Genomic DNA, 20,645 nt, shown 5'->3' with positions numbered 1-20,645 from the left:
AACTTTCCCAGTGACAAACAGAAATTTCTGTATGTTTTAAATCCTGTGTATCTCTACCCTGCTCCATTACGGTTCTTTACAGAAAAGAAATGGAAACTTAGCTTTAAAAAATATAAAAGGCATTATAGTGCAGAATATTTAAAAAAGTCTCTTGTTCCCTCTTTTTATCTCCATTTCCCTTTCAGCATGATAACATTTCAAATGCCTTTCTCTAGATGCCCATTTGACAAACTTGAATTGAGGTCCTTAGAGTCTGTTTCCTAAAAGGAGAGTGTGAGTCGGGCAAGCTTGGTGGCTGAGTTGCCTTTAAAACATGGAGCAGTACAGCATGTTTTAGAGTGAGAGAGAGGAGGTGGCAGGATGGCTAGTATTTTTAGGGATTAAAAAAGTTAAAGAGAGTGAGTGCACTGGGATAATCTGAAAAGGGAGAAGGATGTAAGTTCCATGTTGCTCAACTTGGTGGATACTTGCCTATGCTTTCTTGGATGAGAGGTGGGTTTTGATCTATAAGTCAGGGGTTCCAGCCTATTAGCAGAGATCAGTAATAATCTTTTCTAAAATGTCTTCAGATGGCCTAAAACCAATAGATTTATATATATATATATGTATATATATATATATATCTTACATTCCAGGAAGTGGGTGCTTAGTTTTTATTGAAACATAACAAGCATATGTAAAACATATACAAAATTGATGTAACAAGTCAGTGCATAGTCATATGCTCAGTGCATTCTACGGTAGTACCTGGATGAAGAGACAGCACTCTTGGGGTTGGGGAGATGGCTCAAAGTGGTAGGGTGATACCATGCACAGGTGAGACTTTGAATTTGTTTCCTGTCCCTCCTGGCTCTCTGGGCACTGCTGAGTATAGTCCTGAACCATCAGGTTCACTGGGAGTGTCCAGGGGCCCTGAGAATTCATTTTTTAATAGATTCCTATTTTTAAAACATAAAGAAACCAATCTCTCTTTGCTATCTTCCATTAACTCCCCAAAGGGAGGTAACTATTCTATAGTTAACTGCAAATAATTATTTTGTTATTTTTGTACCTGATGCAATATAAGACATAAACACATGATTTCCTGTGAGATTTATTTATTTTTCTGTGTTGAGAGGAAGGCCAGTCATTCTCAATGCTTTTTGCATCCATAGAATACAATTTATTTATCCTCTCTGTTACAAAGACAATGTCTAATAGTCTTTGTAAGCTCTTTGTATCTCTATCTTGCTGTGAACATCACCTTGCACGTATCTGTATCTGTATGCTTACATATATCCACATAGCTGGATACATGTAAGCATTTCTGTTGGTATGTTTGTTAGTACATTCTGTTGCAGCTGCATCGGGCAAAAAATGCGCAGCTTGAATAGAAACTATCAAACAATTTTTCCAAGAGCAATTGTTTCTCCAAACACTTTCAAACTTAAAGTGCAAAACAGTCTATGAAAAAGGTAATATCCCCCGTTTCTTCTTTGGATGAACAAAGGCTCAGAGAATTGCCTAAACAGCTATAGAAATGAGTCTGGGTTTCAATTCTGCTCTGCCTGATGCCCATGCTCTTTGTCACTACATGAAACTGCTTTCATGTTTTGGAGAGAACTCACCGCTTCACTTTCCTCACTGCAGTTGAGCTTTTGCTGTTGATTAAGTTGGCACCAGGGCTGAGTGCCCGAGGTGCTGAGAAGGGGTGCTTTCAGGATGACTATGGTTTCCCTGAGAGAGAATATCAGAGATCATTGCCAGAATAAACCTCCTTCTCTCCAAAGCATGGAGAGTGAGAGGAGCATGTCCACCTCCTGTGCCTTTGCCTGAGAACATAGGCCTGTAGCTGCGAGGGTCGGGGAGGGTTGCCCCCCTGTGTTTCAGTTTTCAGGGAGATATGCCATGTGTGAATGACCATGTGGGATGGGAGTTTCTATGGTACTCTCAGTAACAGTGGTTTTATAGCACAGCAGGTAGGGCGTTTGCCTTGCATGCGGCTGACCTGAGTTCTATTCCTCCGCCACTCTCGGAAAGCCTGGCAAGATACCGAGAGTATCCCACTCGCATGGCAGAGCCTGACAAGCTAGTCATGGTGTATTCGATGCACCAAAAGCAGCAACAACAAGTCTCACGATGGAGATGTTACTGGTGGCCCACTCGAGCAAATTGTTGAACAATGAAATGACAGTGCTACAGTGCTACTATTATTTTTATTTTTTAAATGAATCACTGTGAGATACAGTTACAGACTTATAAACTTCATGATTATATTTCAGTCATACAATGATAGAGTACTCCTCCCTCCACTAGTGCCCATTCTCCACCACCAATGTTCCCAGTATCCCTCCCACCACCCCCACCTCAACCCCTCCCCTGCCTCTGTGGCAGGCACATTCCCTTTTGCTTTCTCTCTCTCTCTCTCTCTCTCTCTCTCTCTCTCTCTCTCCTTTTGGGTGTTGTGGTTTGTAATACAGGTTGTAAGTGGCCATCATGTTTGGTCTATAGTCTACTTTCAGCACACATCTCCCATCCCAAGCGAGCCCTCCAAGCGTCACTCACTTAGTGGTCCCTTCTCTATCCCAGCTGCCTTTCCCCCCAGCATGCAAGGCTGGCTTCCAAGCCATGGAGTGATCCTGCTGGCCCTTATCTCTATTATCCTTGGGTGTTAGTCTCCCATTCAAGAACAGTGGTTTTAAAGGTCTCTTATTAAGAGGGCTCTTGGTCATGGTCCAACTCAACTGAAACTTATTTAAGGAAAAGAAAGTTGGGGTTTGTGTCATCCAAGTTCCAGGGCTCAGAAAAGTTGGATCAGTTGCTTCTGGATCAGTTGGTTAAACCTGCCTTGGATTCTGTCTTTATTCCTCTACCGGATCTGTAAGTTTGTGGTCTTAGTTTCTTAGACAGGATCATCTTAAATGGTAACAGTGGTGGCCGTCACCAACCGTGGACTTTATTCTAATAGTTCAAATGACCTGGTAAGAAGAGAGTGTTCTTTGCTCAGGAATTCTAGCAGAAGGTTCAGACCAAGTGTGTGTGACCAAGCACGTGGGATCACTGTGATCGATCAGAGTGTCTCGATTGGTTCGACTGGATCTTATGATCTGAGATGGGTATGAACCCCACTCGAAGGACCTGCACTGAGATTTAGTGGTGACAATTACTTTAGTTTCAAGGAGGGTAAGGGATGGGGTGAAAGAAGGGGGCAATACTACTAAGCAGAACCTTTAGAGGGATGTTGTAATTCTGGTGATGACAGGGCATGTTTGAGAGGAGGAGCTGGCAAGGCAGTCTGGGCACTGTGGCATACTAGCAGGGACTAGCCGTAAGGATCATCACTGTTTCACTTTCCCACATCCCTCTTGGTTCTAAACTCAAGTCTGGAGGCTCCCGACAATCTCAGGGAATAGAAGAATCATGGAAAATGGGTGGAAGGCACATGGCTGCCAACCCTCATGACCCAAATAGCCAACTTGTGTCAGAGTGTGAGAGCCCCCCACCCCACCCCCCACCTGTCTCCTGAGCAGCCGGATTATGAGACATTTGCAAAGATGTTAACCCCACATAAACAGTGTGCCTTTCGACAATTATGCAAATTAGCTGGCAATTAGATAATGTCACTCACTTTCCCAATTCTGCTGGATTCCCACACAACAGATAAGCAGCATCTGGAGCTTCTCCACTGGCCCTGGGCCTCTGTGCAGGCTCAGGAGCAAGTCGTTGGCACTGGGCTTACTGATGCCTCCAGAGAGGGTGGAAGGTGGCTGGTAGGGGAAGAGGGCTTCCTGACTTCCGTTTCTTCCACTGCCAGGGTCCACTAGAGGGCTGGAGAGGGCTCAAGGATTAATGCCTGGGGATATATGCTGGAGGCCTGCGATAAAGTAAGGTCATCTCTAGTTTGGGGGCATGTTGGCAATTTTCCAGCAACCGAGGGAATGCGGACATTCTTGGAAAGAAATGGATGGACAGGCTTTATTTGAGACTGTGAGCTCACCATAGGGTTTTAAGTCTAGATAAACCCAATTCTGAGGTCGCTAATCCTGAGATGAAATTCTGCCCGGCACCAGTGGGAAAGAGAGTGGGTTTTCTCCGTCAGCCTTTCCCTTCTCTCATTCTGCAGGCAGGGGAACAGTGCTCTCTTCTTTTGTCAGTCTGGACTCAGGGGCAGGACTGAAAATCTGGCAGGACAGAATGACACTGGGTAAGCTCCCATGATCCACTGACAGGAACGCTTTCTGGAGCTTAGTTATGAACTCAGGAGTTTCTAAGGTGCTGTTTTGCCCTTTGGGGTCATCAAGGTTGGCATCCTGAGAAGAGTAGTGGCTCAGGGTCCCTGTCATTGCGTTAATCAAGGTAGCATGGAGGCCATCATACGGAACTATCAGGTCTTCCACAGGGATGCTTGGCAGTGTGTCTGTTTGTTTTTATTTTTATTTTTGTGTCTCCTAAGCAGTGTTCATGGAGCCTGATAATCAGGCCCAGGGGCTCAATACTTGGACTTAAATTTGTAGAGTTTCTTTTCTTTTTTTTTTTTTTTTTTGCTTTTTGGGTCAGACCCGGCGATGCACAGGGGCCACTCCTGGCTCTGCACTCAGGAATTACCCCGGTGGTGCTCAGGGGACCATATGGGATGCTGGGAATCGAACCTAGGTCGGTCGCATGCAAGGCAAACGCCCTACCCGCTATGCTATCACTCCAGCCCCAAATTTGTAGAGTTTCTGTAGTCCAGCGGTGCTGGGACACTTGGGGCATACCTTGAAGTGCCTAGGATCACCAGAACCGTACCTGGTGCTTGGGGGGCCAGGTAGTTGCAGGAATCAAATTTAGGGGCCATGCATATACAATCCATGTGTATCTGCCGCTGAGCTTTTGCTTGCCCTTCTTTGACATTTTGCCTGCCAAGGCCCTGTGGCAGGCACCATGGTGAAGCAGAACTTCTTACCCAGGTTGCTCCCCAAAGACTTTCTGGATACTGCAGTTTCCTCACTGAACTTGATTTCTATAAAGTACATTTTTACAGAGGCTTCATTTAGCAGTGCTTGGGGACCAGGGTCCCCAAAGTGCTCAGCTTAGCACCACAGTGGGCCTGCGGATCAGAGCCTGAGTCCAGAGGGGCATGGGGGCCTCTGGAGCCATGCCTGCAGTGCTCAAAAGCCACAAATGTTATGGATTGAACTCAGGGCCTTGCAGATGCCAGGCCCTGACCTCTCTAAAGTCCACCCATTTCCTATTATTTAGGGATATCCTCGAGGATAAGAAGAGCGACTCGCTCTATTGTGATCCAGCACTGGCTGGAATGAATTGGAGTCCAACGAACTGATTGAATTGAGCAAGTAATCTCATTTAATCAGTGAGGTTAATAAGTGAGTTCATAAGTGAGGTTCAGAAGCCTAAAAGTGAGCTTATAGTTTAGACCAGCATGGAAGTTTCTGGAAGTACCCATGTAGACTCTGTTAGACCTTGACTTCTGCAGGAAGACAGTCTCCCTCTCCCTGCTCATCAACAATACCAGGTCCTTTCTGCTAGTGTCCTTTCCTCCCACGAAATGAAGGCCCTATTGGCTTTTGCCACTCGAGCCTGTTGGTTAATTGGGCTCTGGGCTCCTTCGATCTACCATCAGTGTCAACTTCCCTCCACCATGTCCCCGGTTTCCTCCCACCTTCCTGTCTGCCTCCTTGACAGGAGTGTTTTCTGATTTTTCTTTTGTTGTTGTTGCTGTTGTTGTTGTTACTTCTGTTGGTGCTAAGGGGATCACATGAAATGCCAGAGCCCGGACTTGGGTTGCCCTGTGCAAAGCAAATGTCCTACCTTGTATACTAACTCTCTGGCCCTAATAGGAATGTTTTTCAGAATGGTTTTCATAGTTTGGACTTGGTAATCTCAGTGGTGTTGTCTCTGTGGCTTAGACATGAGCATAATCCACACCTCTACCTCACCAGAGTGCCTGAGACCCTGCCCGTACCCCTGTTAACCTCTTGTCTGTCTCTTTTGATTTTCCCCCTTGATTTCAATAAGTAAAAATTGTATGTGTGACTGTATAAAATGTTAACAGCTTAAAAGTAAAGGTGTCTTTTCTTTTATAACCTGTGATAATATTATGATAAGAAGGTGCTGATAGGGCTTAGGAGGTTATTCAAATTTGGGAGGCATGTTCAGAGACCTGAGGGCTACTCTTGACAATACTTGGCCAGTGAGGCCAGTGGTTCAATGCAAGGGATGGGGATGTGTTGCTGCCTAGGACCAGGCCTCTGTGATGCATGGGAGCACCAGGGTGGTGCCCAGGGTCCTCCTGGGCTATGCCCCGCTATACTGGGGGGAGGGGAGAGAGAGACAGAGATAGAGACAGAGAGACAGAGACAGACAGAAAGAGACAGAGGGACACAGAGAGAAAGAGTGAGTGAGTGTTACCAGGGATCAAACTCCGGTCCCTACTCCCTCCCCAGTTTCATTGTTCAATTTTTGCCTATGGGAAAAATGAGTGAATCTAGGGACTGTGCTTAGACGTCTCAAGGGCTCGGGAAGAATGCAGGTGTCTCCCTCTTGTTGGAAGACCCAAGAACCTGGGAATTATCAGGACAGTCTGGTTCACCCTCAGCTCCCCATCACTATTTGTGAAACAGAGCGAGATGTGGCCTTAACCTTCCTTTCTTCTCCATTCTCTCCCTGTCTCCTTCTGCAGATCTTCTCTTCGGAGTCCTGGAAGGCAGGTTATGGGCAGGACTGTCTGGCCCACACCATGAAGCCTGAATCTGCTTCCGCTCTGCCCTGGGCCCTCCTCGGTCTGAGCACTTGGTTCTTGGCTGCTCCCCTCCCTTCCGCACCCTGCTGCTAGGAGGTAGACCTTTAGGATCAGTCCTTGGCCTGCTGCTGCCTTTCACCTCTCTCGCCTCTCCACTCCTTCTCCTGAGGCACTGCCGACCCCCAGCCCCTCCCAGCCTTCCTGGCTGGGACATTGGGGGGACCCCACGGGCAGCGTGCCTTGCCCCAGGCTTCTCTCCTGCACCTTCTCCTTGAATCAAGGCCTCCGGATCCGCATGGATAGCTGAGATCTTTTCTTGGAGACAGACACTGCAGTCCCCCGAGACCCCCAACTTTGTGCCCTCTTCTGCCCTCTGCCTCTGGGTTGAATTCCTGCCTCGACAAGCCCTTCTGACCTGTCCTGTTTACTTCCCTTGATCTCACCTCACTAGGTGTGTGGGTACCTCCTCCTTCCTCTCTGCTCTGTCCCCTCCACCCACCTCCTCCTCCTTGCTATTCCTTCCCGCTGCCCAGGGGGGTATCCCCAGCCCCCTGTTCCCCACAGCCCCACCCCACTGCACCCCGGCTGTTGATTTGTTCCGTGCCTGTCTGACTCCGTTTGGGCTGCCACGATGAGTTTCACAGCCCCCTCGGCGTGCTTCACCCTGAAGGTGAGCGTCCTGCTGGGGTCCCTGCTGGGGCTGTGCCTGGGCCTCGAGTTCATGGGTCTCCCCAACCAGTGGGCCCGCTACCTCCGCTGGGATGCCAGCACACGCAGCGACCTGAGCTTCCAGTTCAAGACCAATGTCTCCACGGGCCTGCTTCTCTACCTGGATGACGGTGGCGTCTGCGACTTCCTCTGCCTCTCTCTGGTGGATGGCCGCGTGCAGCTCCGCTTCAGCATGGACTGCGCCGAGACTGCCGTGCTGTCCAACAAACAGGTGAACGACAGCAGCTGGCACTTCCTCATGGTGAGCCGCGACCGCCTGCAGACGGTGCTGGTGCTGGACGGCGAGGGGCAGTCGGGGGAGCTGCAGTCCCATCGGCCCTATATGGACGTGGTCAGTGACTTGTTCCTCGGTGGAGTCCCTGCGGACATACGACCTTCGGCCCTGACCCTCGATGGAGTACAGGCCATGCCCGGCTTCAAGGGATTAATCCTGGATCTCAAGTACGGCAACTCGGAGCCTCGGCTTCTGGGAAGCCAGGGTGTCCAGCTGGACGCAGAAGGACCCTGTGGCGACCGTCCCTGTGAAAATGGAGGGATCTGCTTTCTCCTGGATGGCCACCCTACCTGTGACTGCTCCACCACTGGCTACGGTGGCAAGCTCTGCTCAGAAGGTAAGGCGGCACTTCCCCAGCCCTCTCCTGCTAGGGCTCTGCCCGCTGGGTTAGGGGAGCAGTGCCAAGGCCCCAGCTGGAAGCCAGCTCTCTCTAAGGGGGTTCTGCCTTAGCTGCATGCTAAATCAGCACGTCCCTTTCCTACGGAGGGTCTGGAAACCCTTTGCTTGCTCTCGGCAGAGATTCCAGCAGGAAGAGGATCCGGGCTACTCAACCAGGCGCTTCTTACTCAGATGTTTGACAGTACTCCAAGGGCTGGAGGGAGTAGATAGTAGAGTAGATTGTAGGTTGGCTCAGCCCCCTACACTGGAACTTGGCCTAGCAAGACGAGAACAGGACAAGACAGAAACTGGCAAAGTGACTCTCCTCATTCCTCCTGAGCCACTGGGTCCTTGAGGGATGGATAGGGAACTCCTTATCACCTCCTCTTGATCCCAGCATAAGGAAGGCGGGTACTTGCCTGTGAAGACTCACCCCCCCGCCCTGCCCCCATCCCACCCTTGTGACAAGCCTTCAGCTGTGCTCTTCCTCCCACAATCCTCTGGGAGAAGAGAGGAGCGACTCATGTCTCAGCATTTCCAGAGCCCCCCATTTGTTCACACAATTCTGACTGCTTGGGATTTGATCTGAGGGGAGTGGCTTAGGCTTTCATTTGACAAGTATTTGAAGTCCTGAGTCTGGATGCCTGGGCCAGCTAACAGACTAGCTTTCCGGATGAGGAGCCCATGCAGCAACAGTGTGTAAGACAATGCGGTATGTGGTGGGGAGGCTGGAGACAGGGAGAGCTAAGGAAGTACCATTTCCTCCTACACTGTTGGGGTTAAAACCCTGGATTCTTCTAGAGAGGTTTGTGTTAGCATCCTGTATGCGTCCCTTCAAGGAGAAGAGGGGAACTATCTTGGGCAGAACATCAGTTCTCACATTGGGGTCACCTGGGAGAGTTTAAAAATCCCCAGTATCTCAGTTTAGGGGCCAGAGACATAGTACAGGGGTTAGGGCACTTTGCTTGCATGCAGCCAACCCCGGTTTGATCCACAGCACTATACGTGGTGCTCCAGGTCAGGAGTGATCCCCCCAGTTACAGAGCCAGGAGTAATCCCTAAACACTGCCAAATGGATCCCCGAACCCCAAAAATAATAGTAATAACAACAACAATGAGATATATTTAATTTTCAAGTTACAGCCCCGCCCAATGTAATCAGTGTCTGAAAAGCGCAACCCTACCACCATGTGTATTTTTCATAGCTGCTGGGTGATTCCATTGTGTGACCAAAATTGAAAACCAGCTGATACTGGGTTGAGGGAGGGCAAGTGGGTGATGTCTTAGCACTGGGTCACTTCACTCAGGACTGCCTTGGGATTTGTCACTAGTGTCAACAGTGTTCCTCAAACTTTCCCAGAACGGCCTAGTGACTAAAGCCGTTGATATGAACTTGAACTTCTTGAGACGATGAAAGACATTAATTAAAACAGTTTGTTTCACAGGTGCTCTGTGATGGAGACTAGGAGCCTTCAGGGGCTCTTGCTGGAGATCTCCTGTAAGTTGTGTCTGGGCGGGAGCTTCTTGGTCTCTGTTCCTGCTTTTCTTTACTGAGTGTCCCATCATGTCTGCATCACGTGGGCGGGCTACAGGAGAAAGAGACACCCGGGTGCATGTCCCCTTTTCTGTCCTCTGTTTTTTCCCTCTCACTGGACTCAGGGGAAATGGGGTGAGAAAGAGGAGCCGAGGCTACCAAGCTACTGTGGGATGTGGTAACTGAAGCATTTCTCACAAGCAGGTGCCTTCTGGAGCTGACTGTTGCCGTAGTGCTTCTTGGCTTTGGAGAAAGTTCTTCCTGAAGACGCTGACATGATTATTTGTTTTCTCCTTCGCCCAGAGGATCAGTTCTGATCTCAGAACTTGCATTGAAAGCTGGCATTCTTCCTTTTTTTGGGACCAGGGTGTTTGCAAGTGTTGCTAACTTGCTGATTATCCATGATTGCATTTTTTGTGTTTAAAAAGAACTCATTTCCTCTGGGCAGGTTTGGATCAGCATTTTCCTGCAGGAAGAGACTCTATACTGTAAATGTATACAGTGTGTGTGTGTGTGTGTATGTGTGTGTGGTCTCCAAAGAAATATCTCCTGAGCAGACTGAAAGCGGTCCGTTTTTAACAGCTAAATGTGTATGCTTTTGTAGTGATTCTTTCTGTAAGGGGGAAATTATTTCCTGGTTGTTGATCGATACCTCTGCTCGTATAAGGCGAATATACACACTGCATTTATTCTCCTGTTGCATACATAAAATACCCTTGATAATAACAGTAAAACCTGTTGGGTTTAAAATAGAGCTATGCAAAAGTTGAGCTTGAAGATGATTTGGAGATAACAGTATATACTGATGAGAACTTGGAACTTGTTGATCCTCATCCTTGCCATTGTATCTTAACAATCATGAAAAGGCATTATAGGCTGTTAGAGAATATCTATAGTTAATTTTAAGAGTAAGCAGGAAAACTCACCTGTAAATATTAAGGGGAAATTCACAGCAGCTGCTAAGTGTCAAGCATATATACATAAAACAAAATAAATAATCTCAACAAATGTCTGCCCATTCTCCTAAAGATAATATGGTGAATCCAATAGGGACAATACATCCATTCTCTCCCCTATCCCACTTTAAATTGCACACTTCACAGATTTGAAGCCAGGAGGATAATTTTCAGCCATTAGTCCTGTGCAGTAGGCAGCCGACTGTCCTAATTTACACAATGGACCCTGACATTTGAGTTTGTGGTGATGTGTACCCGTATGAAAGAACCATTTTGTAATTTATGCTTTAGTAGTCTAAGAGCAGGAATAGATGGCAGGGGGTAGGGCAGTTCCTGCAGCTTCGGATGGACATGGCTAGGGCCTGTTGCAGGTGTTTCGTGTGGCCAACTAGCTCTTAATTCACCAGCAGCATCAGAGTTTGCTTGACCAGTCCAGTCTCCTAAGCCTTGTTGACTCCAAAATCTCTCTTTTTCTCTCTCTGCTGTACTCCAGGAAAAATGCATGGACAACGGATGATCTTTAAATGTGCTTTGGGCTCTGTGGATGCCTATTGGGTATCTCCTCTAGGTGAGAGCCAAAGAACATTGGACATCATTGCTGTGATAGAGCTGGACTTAAGGGGTAAAAGACTCTGGACATAGTATCTGCCCTATCATGGCTTGAAAAGCCATTAGCTTTGGTACAGATTCCACATTGCCTACATGGGAAATCCTCCTTCTGAGATTCCCAGTCTGATTAATGTTCATATGGCACATGATGGAGAGAGAAGAGCTACCATATTTTTGCTCTTAGTTTATACATACAGTCTTATCTTCAGACTTGATGGTGTTTAAATGTTAACATTTAATTTTGCTTTGTAAAGAAATGGTCCCTCGAAGGGCAAAGATAGTGCAGTAAATGCAAAATGCTTTTCAAATTATGCATAACTAGTTTGGAACTTAGACAAAGCATGTTCACCTGGCTTGTTGCATAGACCAAAGGTTCTTAAAAGTTTTTTCACTTGTGACCCCTTTTCGCCCAATAACTTTTTCCATGATCTGGGTATATAAAGTAGGCATACAAATCAAATATTTACTCATAATAAATCATAGGGTTTATCTTAAAATAAATTTTTGTGACCTAGCCCCTACCACCACATTCTGTTATGCAATCCCCTCTGGGATTGTGACCCGCAGTATAAGAAGCTAGGGTGTAGAGCAGTCCGTGTCCTTATGATAGGCAGCCTAAGACTCACTGGGCAACAGAGAGGTAATTGATGCTCCCTCTAGAGAGCACTGGAACTTTGAGTATCTTTGAGAATTGTCATGAACTAAAATGAGTTTAAACTTGGCTTCTTTTAAAAACCGTTCTTCGTTATACCTGTGAATACATTGAACTTCCAAACAATTTTATGGTCACGAAGAACTGATTTGTTCCCCAAGTGTGTACATTTTAGGATTCGTTGCCATTTAGCAAGTAGTCAGTTAGTTGTAGGGATGGGAATGAAGGTTCAGGGAATGAGAGGTGAGGATCTTTCTTCTCAACTCCCAAAGTGTGGGTCTACCTACATCACATATAACTTGGGCACCCACAATTTTAGGTTAGTTCTTCAAGGAGGTAGGGGGTGTTCTTTGTTGGCAATAACAAAAATTAAACTGGGTTCATTGCTCTCTCTCATTTGGGTCAGGTCTGTTGCTTATCTTGAGTGTCAGCTGCTATGTTTTCAAGCATTGGTAGCCCACAGTGAGGTATAGTGGCTTATTTTTGCTGGTGATGGGGGCCAAAGGCTTTTCACAAGGACACCGTGTGTGGTTGCCAATAGTCTCCTGGCTCCTGTCTTTCCTGCTCTGTGAAGCTGACATCTTTTTAAAATCATCTTATACTTTTAGAAAATTCATAATTTATTACATTTAATATCCCAACACCAATCCCACCACTAGTACACCTTCCCGCCACCACTATTTCCAATTTTCCCAACCACCCCCCGAAACCTGCCTCTATAGCAGGCAGAAACTGACATCTTTCTCAGCCTCTTTTGCTTGGTTGTTGAACACCACGGTGCCCTTGGTATGCCCTCCAGAAAATGAATTGCAATTATTTTTCTTTTTATTGGAAAATCTGTGACTCTATTACTAAAAGTCAGAAGTAAGACCAAAAAATAATGTTATTTCGGGGGCTGGAGCGATAGCACAGCGGGTAGGGCGTTTGTCTTGCACGCGGCCAACACGGGTTCGATTCCCAGTGTCCCATATGGTCCCCTGAGCACTGCCAGGAGTAATTCCTGAGTGCAGAGCCAGGAGTAAACCCTGTGCATCTCCAGGTGTGACCCCCCAAAAAAGCAAAACAAAAATGTTATTTCAGGAGGAATTGCTTACCAAGGACCCAAGATGCTGCAGTTAAAGTTCCCTCGTCAAGAGCCTCCTGCTCTGGGCCCTGGTGTACACACATATTCATCTCCCTGCCCCCTCCCCAGTGAACACTCAGAATTGTCTCCTGGCTTTGGTCTTAGTCTCAAGGTCTTGGCCTAGCTGGGGTATGCAGGGGGCTGCAGGGAAGTTGTGCGTATTCGGAGTAGAGGCTCTGACTCCTTCTCCATGGGGGCAGAGAAGCAAAGCCTTCAACTGTACACAAAGGAGAGCATCTGCTTCTGAGACGTGATTCCCCACCCAGCATCAGCCTTAGGTGGGACCAGCCTGGGCTTTCCAGCAGCCCAGCCAGCCAGCAGGGGCTGTTGCTAAACGGAGCCTGAATAGGGGTCTGATTGCTCCTTTTTCCTCCTCTCCTGATTACCAAGTGAGATTTCCTGGGTATGCTGTATGCTAAATGGCAGAGCAGCCGCCTGCCACTTGCTCCAATTATCCCTCTTTTAACTGCTGAGGGAAGAGCATTTTTTTTTTTTTACAATCCCCCCCACCCAGCACCCCACTGCCTCTCTGCCTCCTGTAGAGAAATAAGACCCTCTTCTTTGTGCCCCCTTCAGCGGGCCGAGAGCAGCCATTCTCCTGTCCCAGAGCCTGCATGCCAGCTGCAGGGAACAAAGCGGGTGGGCAGTTGGGTAATGCTCAGGTCCAAATTCAACTGGGCGGAGGGTCAGGCAGGCGTTTTGCCAGGAGCCTTGGAGGGACCCGTGAACTTGCATTTGCATTTGGTAATGAGAAACCACAGGCTCAGGTCTGGGGGCTAATTATCTTCAAGGCTCCATCTCTCTTTGCAGACCGCCCCAAGATTGGTTTCCAGTTTCTGGGGCAGCTGCCTATCCGCTGGGTCTTCCCCCTCCTTCACCAAGGGACAGAACAAAGGACGTGGGGTGTGAGCTGTGCCTGGGGGAAGGGACTTGGATGAAGAGAGTCACGAGTCATTGGTTTCTCTGTGTGTACCTGAAGCATGGAGCCCCCACCTCCCCTCCCCCAATGAGAGAGACACTTTGGGGCAGGACTGAAGATTGAATACCCTTTCTTGGGCAAAAATAATTAGAAAAAATAAAAACATTATTGGGCAATGCATCTTTTATGTGTTGCCACAATACTCCTATCATGTAGATTTTTATGAAGCCGTCCTATTTTACCAATGAGGAAATTGATGAGCAGAGAAATTTCAAAGCTGGACAAAGTTCAGGGTCAAGAGCATGCTTTTCAGAGTGAAAAAAAAAAATCTGGACTTAAATCTGAGCCTGCCCACTTACAAGTCCTGAATTTGATGAAGTTTTTGAAGTTTCACTGTTCTTAAAAATGATAATAGTTACAATGCCTCACAATTCCAGCAACCCCCCCATACCTACACAGTGCTACCACTAGCTCTTGTAACTCACACCACCACTCAGCATACTCAGAGTCTCCTTTTGTAGCTAGAGATGTTGAAGGAGGTTAGACAACTTGCCCAAAGTGACAAAGTTGCAAGAGGCAAAACTGGGGTTATTGTCAGGCGGTCTAGCTCCAGAAGCCTGACACTCAACCACTCGGCTTTCCCACCTCACCACAAAGCAGGGATAATGAGAAATCATGTCATGGGGTTCTCAAGAGCATGAAATGAGGCAAAAATGTATAGCTATCAGCATAGCCTCTGGGAAAGAGCGATTTCTGACTCTTAGCGTGTTGGTCTCCTGGTGTGTGTAAGATCAAAATGAGCAATTTGCTTTCACAAAAGATTTGAAAAAAATGCCCTTTAAGCTCCCCTCTCTTCCAGCATTTCCCTTCATCCCAATTTGTAGGGGGGCAAGATAAAAGGAAGGGAATTTCAGGAAGGTCTATGTCCAATTTCATTGCCATGGGTCCCTGCTGAAGTATTCACTGACTGAGCCTCTAGGAAAATAGTCAGAGACTTTTTTTGCCAGCAAATACATGGTGTTCTGGCCTCCCTAGCACCCCAAGGAGGAGGCTAGGGCACGATTTACTGAAAAGACTCGCGCTAGACCCAGGGGTGCCATTGAGCATGTGGAGGGAAGGTGTGAGACACATTTGGACGCAGCTTATTTGGCAGGTGTCTCTGGGACGCTCGGGCCGGACCCCAACATGGCATTTCTTTCCCCTTCTTGGTCCCCCTTTCCTGATGCAGATAGCATGCGTCTCCATCGATAAATACCTCTCAGTAATGCTCTGGATTGTCAAGCTCCCAGTGCAGGAGGTTATCAGCTTGATCAGTCTTCAGAGACTATGGGGCTGGGGGGTGGGGGGTGGTGGGAAGAAAGGGAGAAGGAGAGGGAGGATGAAGAGGATGAAGGTGCGTGGAATGGATGAATCTGAGGATTGTGTTCCCCCTGAACCAAGTCCAAGTTCCACAGCTACACCAGGCCAATCAGATCATCATGCGACAACAGGACCTGGGTGGATTTCTCTTTGATTTCCCAGGTACCGGGAAGGGCCCTGAACCACTCCCTGGTGGTAAAATATGGGGTTCCCAGATGACTCAGGCTCCTGCTAGCTCTCCTCCTGCCTTCTCTGTTCTCAGATCAAGGAACCAAACTGTTTCTTTGTTCTTCTTCTCTGGTGTGTGCAGAGATAGGCGGGGGTCACAGAAGTACACTGAGGAGGAGCAAAACCTTTAATACAGCTTTACTGGCCTGGGCTCTCCCAGGGCCCCGAATTCGACCTGATATTTGCCCTTGTTTTCTGAAGGGCTCCCGCCAGGCCCTAAGCTTCTGCCCCCACCTCTGTGGCTCTTCCTCTCTTAAGACTTGGTGTTGCCCCCCCCCCCCCCCCCCCCCCGCCGCCCCGCTCGTAGCCGTGCTGTTCTGAGTGCTTGTGGGATTCATCCATGAACTGTGACCTTCATCACAGACAGACCTCCCAGCACTCTAATCATAGGGGGACAGGAAGTGCCAGGGGGCAGGGGTGTGGAGGACTGACCTATGGAAATGATGTTGGGGAGCTTGTGAGAGCAGGAGGCGCAGCCTGGGAACCACCGGTGGATGAAGCGAGGAAGTGACCGGAAATGTTTGCCGTGGATTTAGGGAAACAGGCTGCGTTTACACAGAGGGAAGGTCCCCATCCCTTCCAGCCCCACTGAGAGTGTCCCAGAACAAACTGCTCAGCTTTTTCGGGGTGGGGGTGGGAGGGACAGTGTACAGGTGACAGGCTGGGGCTGACAGAGGAGAAGGACGAAGGCCAACTCCGCAGACTTTCTCCGCGATCAATTTGGGAACTGACAGTGCTGGTGGTTGTCATTACCACTGTTCTCCCCAAATTGATGTCTTTGCATGACCTATTTCAAAGCAACACGGGGGCCCCCGATAAATGTGTCATCGCCTCAATCGGCTCTCAACTCTCCACGGCTAGCCACAATGTTCCCAAATAATGTATTTTCCAATAATTTTTTTTTTTTTTATCCAAGAGTCAGTACTAGCAGCTTTTAAAGCAAATTGATCTCCTCTTTCGACGAATCACCCAGCTCCACTCTGTGAAGAAACTCGCTTTCCAGGTAGTCCTAGAAATTGCGAATATTTTCAGTGCTCTCTGGAGAACCCAGTGCACTCTGGAAGGGTTTGAAGAACCTGAGCGGGTGGGAATGGGGAAAGGCTGAGGCCGGACCTGTAGGCACAGAGAGCGCCTGGTGTAAGCTGTTCAATGCAGTTAGGATTCTTTTGGTTTTACGGAGGCTTTTATTTAAGTGGGGTATTTTTGTAGCTATGGAAATGGCTCTGGGGAGCCTTTCCTTCAAGTTTCTCCATGAGACCAGGCGTCTGGTCCTCACCTGACATTTTTTTGCCTCTCACCTGCCAGTTTAGTTGTCCCGAAGTGATTGTGTTTGCTGGTTCCAAGGCCTCAGAGGACAGGTTCTCATTAGTTAGGGCTGAAAGCTCCAATCCGTGCAGGCTGTGCCTTCCAGGCAATTCCATAACCCCTCCTCCAGGTGCGATTGGAAATTGTTGCCCACAGCCCTGGGAGAATAGAGAAAGGAGAGGGTGTAGAGCTTATTTACTTAATAACCTGCTTTCAAATAAAAATGAGTCCCGGACTTGCAAGGAGAGAGAATGAGACTGCAATCACTTCTCTGTGATCCAAGCAGTGGGGAAAAAAAGAAAGGCCAGGCAGATGTGATTTTCTTCTCCCCTCCCCCACAGTCCTCCTCTGGGCTCTCGCCAGGGGGGGTCCTGCCTCGTGCATGGTTGGTTAGCCTTGGATGGCCAAGGGAAGAGGAAAACGTGGGCTCAAATATTTTCACCCATGAAAGACTAATTATCCTGTGGTCTATTTGCTCAGTCTGTGTCAGGAAAAGATACGCCTGGAGTTTGGGTTCAGGTGATGTGCTGTGAATTCCCTCTTGGTTTTTTTAAGCAACATACTAAAGTTGGGGGGTGGGGGGTGGGGGACATTGGTGCTCTGAGAGAAATTGCTGAACAGAGCATAGATCCATGCATTGTATCTGTGCCCTGTGAAATACTCTGGAAACAAAGATACATTAGTAAACATCAAGAGATAGAACATTTGGAGGGGATTTTCAAGGTCATTGGCTCTAACTCATCATTTCCCATCCTCTTTCCACTATGTAAGACATTTCTGCACCCCCACCTCCCCTGTCACGCACACACAAACCCTAGTCAACTGCAGTGAGGAGGGTTCTGCTTTTCAGAGAGGGCAGCTGGTGTATCTCTGAGTGCTTCTGAAAATCAGGGAACTCTTCCTACCTCACTCAAACTCTGCTCTCCAGTCACTTCCTTACTGTCCTATCTTCTCTATAACAATCTGACATTTTTGATCACTTCCTGAGTGGGGCATAGCATGGCTGGGTGATGCTTTGTGGGAATGAACTCTTAAGTCAAGGTCAAATATATACAGAATTCCCTAATATGGCCCAGCGGTACACACTGCACCGAGTTATTTAGAATCAACTGCTGGTGATTAATCTTAAACAATGTGGGAGGGATTTGATGTGGGAAGAGGTTCTGATGTAAGCAGGTGATTCATGCTCTAGTCACTGTGTTCCTGGGGAGCTCGCACTTGAAAAGATTCATGGGGAGCCCCATATCTGGCTTTATTATCTCAGCTTCCTTTCATCCCCCTAAGATGTCCAATCTCTAGCCAGCACTTCAGCATCACTGAATTTCCGAGGAGTCCCCTGGAAATCTCTGATGGTTCAGCAATATAATGAGAAGTTCTAGAATTGTATGAAGTAGAGGAAAATGGAATTTGATTGAACTTGCTTGACAAGCTTAAGCTGGCAGCCAGAGTCAGACATTAAGATTTTGCTAAAAGGTCTAATAGGATGCTTCAAAGAAAGACAAGGGAATGAAATGAAACAGTATTGAGTAGTTGATCCTGGAAACTTGTCTTAAAAGCCTTTGTCTAATCTGAAAATACTTTTCACTCTGCCAAGTCACCTTGACTATCACATGGTTTGGGTGTTATTGAGCAGAAGTTTCCCGGGATGAGAGATTAGGTGGGGATAGAAGATATAATTCCCACATCAGTATAGGTCAGAAAGCTTCCAAGAAAGTTTTCTCCTTCACCCCAAAGGGCATGAAGCGAGTCTTGGATCTCAGCCACCTTCCCATTGACATTTTCCTATTAATGACTTGGAAAAAAAAAGAGAACTCCTCTTATAATTTTGTAATTGAAAATAGTTGATTTTTTTGACAGATGAGTGTATAAAGATGTGGCATGTATGTACGATACAATACTGGTCAGATCTTCAGAAAAGATGAAATCTTGTGTTTTGCAAATGGATAGAACTGGAGAGTGTCATACTCAGTGAAATAGTCAAAAGACAAATAGTGGCCGATCTCAGTCATTGATGTCATATAGAGAAGCAAAGCAAGAAAAAAGACTAAGTTTAATGAAAACGACCCTTTAGTCTCTGCAGAACTCAGATTACCAAAGAGGTAATGGGAGAGCAAACAAAAGGTAAAGTGGTGGTGGGTCTGAAATACTTGGATGTTGCCGGTTTCATCCCTGCATATTTTGAAAAGGTGTGGAATTGTGCCCCTAAAGCATATAGTTCATTGATTTGCTCGAGCGGGCACCAGTAATGTCTCCATTGTGAGACTTGTTGTTAGTGCTTTTGGCATATCGAATGCGCCACAGGTAGCTTGACAGGCTCTCCCAGAGGGACAGAGGAATCAAACTGGGTCAGCTGCATGCAAGGCAAACGCCCTACCCGCGGTGCTATCGCTCCAGTCCAAATCCCTAAAGCATATAGTCTTTAAACTAGCAGTAGCTAAATAGATACAAAACCAGCAGTTGGTTTTCAAAAGCAGAGCGGGCAGGCATCGTTTTGAGTCAGGCACTGAAATGCGCCTGGAGTAGTCACCAGCTTGTGGTCCCATTGTTCACTTGGATTCCAGAGAACACATTCATGTGTAGGGAAATGTGTGAATCTCTGAAAGGGAGTAGTACTTGTAGTATTTTTATGTGGGAAGAAGTGGCTGTGTTCTATTTGCTGTAGGAGCTTGCTATTTCCTCATCCTGATGTTGTTTTCCACCCTGAGTTAATACTATTGGGGCTATCTTTTTCCCTGTGTAGAATAACCACGGGCTACATTTTAATGTATCTCTTGGCTCCCTTTGACTTTCAAATAACTAATGCAAGTTGCAATTGCTCAGCTGGTTCCTTTTGCAGGGGTGCACATGAGGTGGCATTCTCTTTAAGAGCTATAAGAAACCACGGGAGTCTCTGTTTGCCTTTGTTAATTAGTACACCAATAGACTTGTGTGTTAAGTACCAAGACTGTGGTCTGTGGTAGCTGACACAAAGCAGGTACTCAATCAATGTTTCCTTATGTGCATAAAGTGTGTGTGTTGGGGGGGGTGCTAAGCAGCATTCATGTTTTATATTCACTCTTATGTGTTCATGCATTTCTCCATGTACTTGTGATCAATGTTTGTAGGTACACAAGGATATGAGCCCAGTAATGGCCCTTTAATAATTTTATCAATGAAGTCAGATATGATGTGCCCGCCAAGGCTGGGGTCACTGTGGAAATGCCTTTTCTCTTTTAATGGGAAATGTGGTGTGTTTACTGCCAGGTAGCTCTTGTTGAATCTGTGTCTAACATGTACTCATTCCGCCTGGTTTGATCTAGTTGGGGACAGAGCAGGAAAGACTCCTGGTTTGTTTACAAACCAGTGGTTTTCTGTCACCATTACAGGCAGCTGGCAGCCTGGGACCATGTAAATGCTTGCAAAATGATTGTATGAGGCAGGCACGCTGTTGTCACTGGAGATGGAGAGGTCCCATTAGCTCATGTGGATTCCCCGGAGAGGGAAAGGCTCACTGGGATGGGATAATTGTCCTCAGATATCAAAGGAGCTGCTATGTTGAGGAGGGAGTGGATTTCAGACAAGAGAGTAGAAGGGATCAGAACTGTGTCTGATCAGAGAGACCTGGTGTGCAGAGCTGTTGGATCATAGAATATGGTCATGGCTTTGTCAAGTCCTGCCCCTGGAAGGGCTGTAGCAGGTGCAGGGTGACACGTGTCAGGAGAGGGTGCCAGTGTGCATGTGCTTCACTCTTGGACTTTTGGGCTTTGGGATCTCAGCAGAGCCAGGCTGAGCCTTAAACTGGGTTGTGTCCGTCTTCTACCTTTCAGAAGGGTGGAGAGACTTTTATATACAACAGATCTCCTTAAACTTCTTCCACTT

General features: G+C 47.3%; 1 protein-coding gene across 19 annotated transcripts in view; it reads left to right on the top strand.

Moving 5' to 3' along the window:
• The window catches only part of NRXN3 (neurexin 3), a 1,748,572-nt gene that overhangs the window by 64,426 nt on the left and 1,663,501 nt on the right, over positions 1 to 20,645 (top strand). For all 19 annotated transcript variants that reach the window (XM_055133160.1, XM_055133157.1, XM_055133153.1 and 16 more), the window contains exon 2: positions 6,662 to 8,061. In XM_055133160.1, coding sequence (XP_054989135.1) covers positions 7,353 to 8,061 — 709 coding nt within the window. In that variant the 5' untranslated portion in view covers positions 6,662 to 7,352. The remainder of the gene's footprint in view (positions 1 to 6,661; positions 8,062 to 20,645) is intronic.

The sequence above is a fragment of the Sorex araneus genome, chromosome 3 (genome assembly GCF_027595985.1).
Source record: "Sorex araneus isolate mSorAra2 chromosome 3, mSorAra2.pri, whole genome shotgun sequence".
Lineage (NCBI taxonomy): Eukaryota > Metazoa > Chordata > Mammalia > Eulipotyphla > Soricidae > Sorex > Sorex araneus.
Note: the sequence above shows the minus strand (reverse complement) of the source record. Positions and strands in the feature narration are given on the sequence as shown.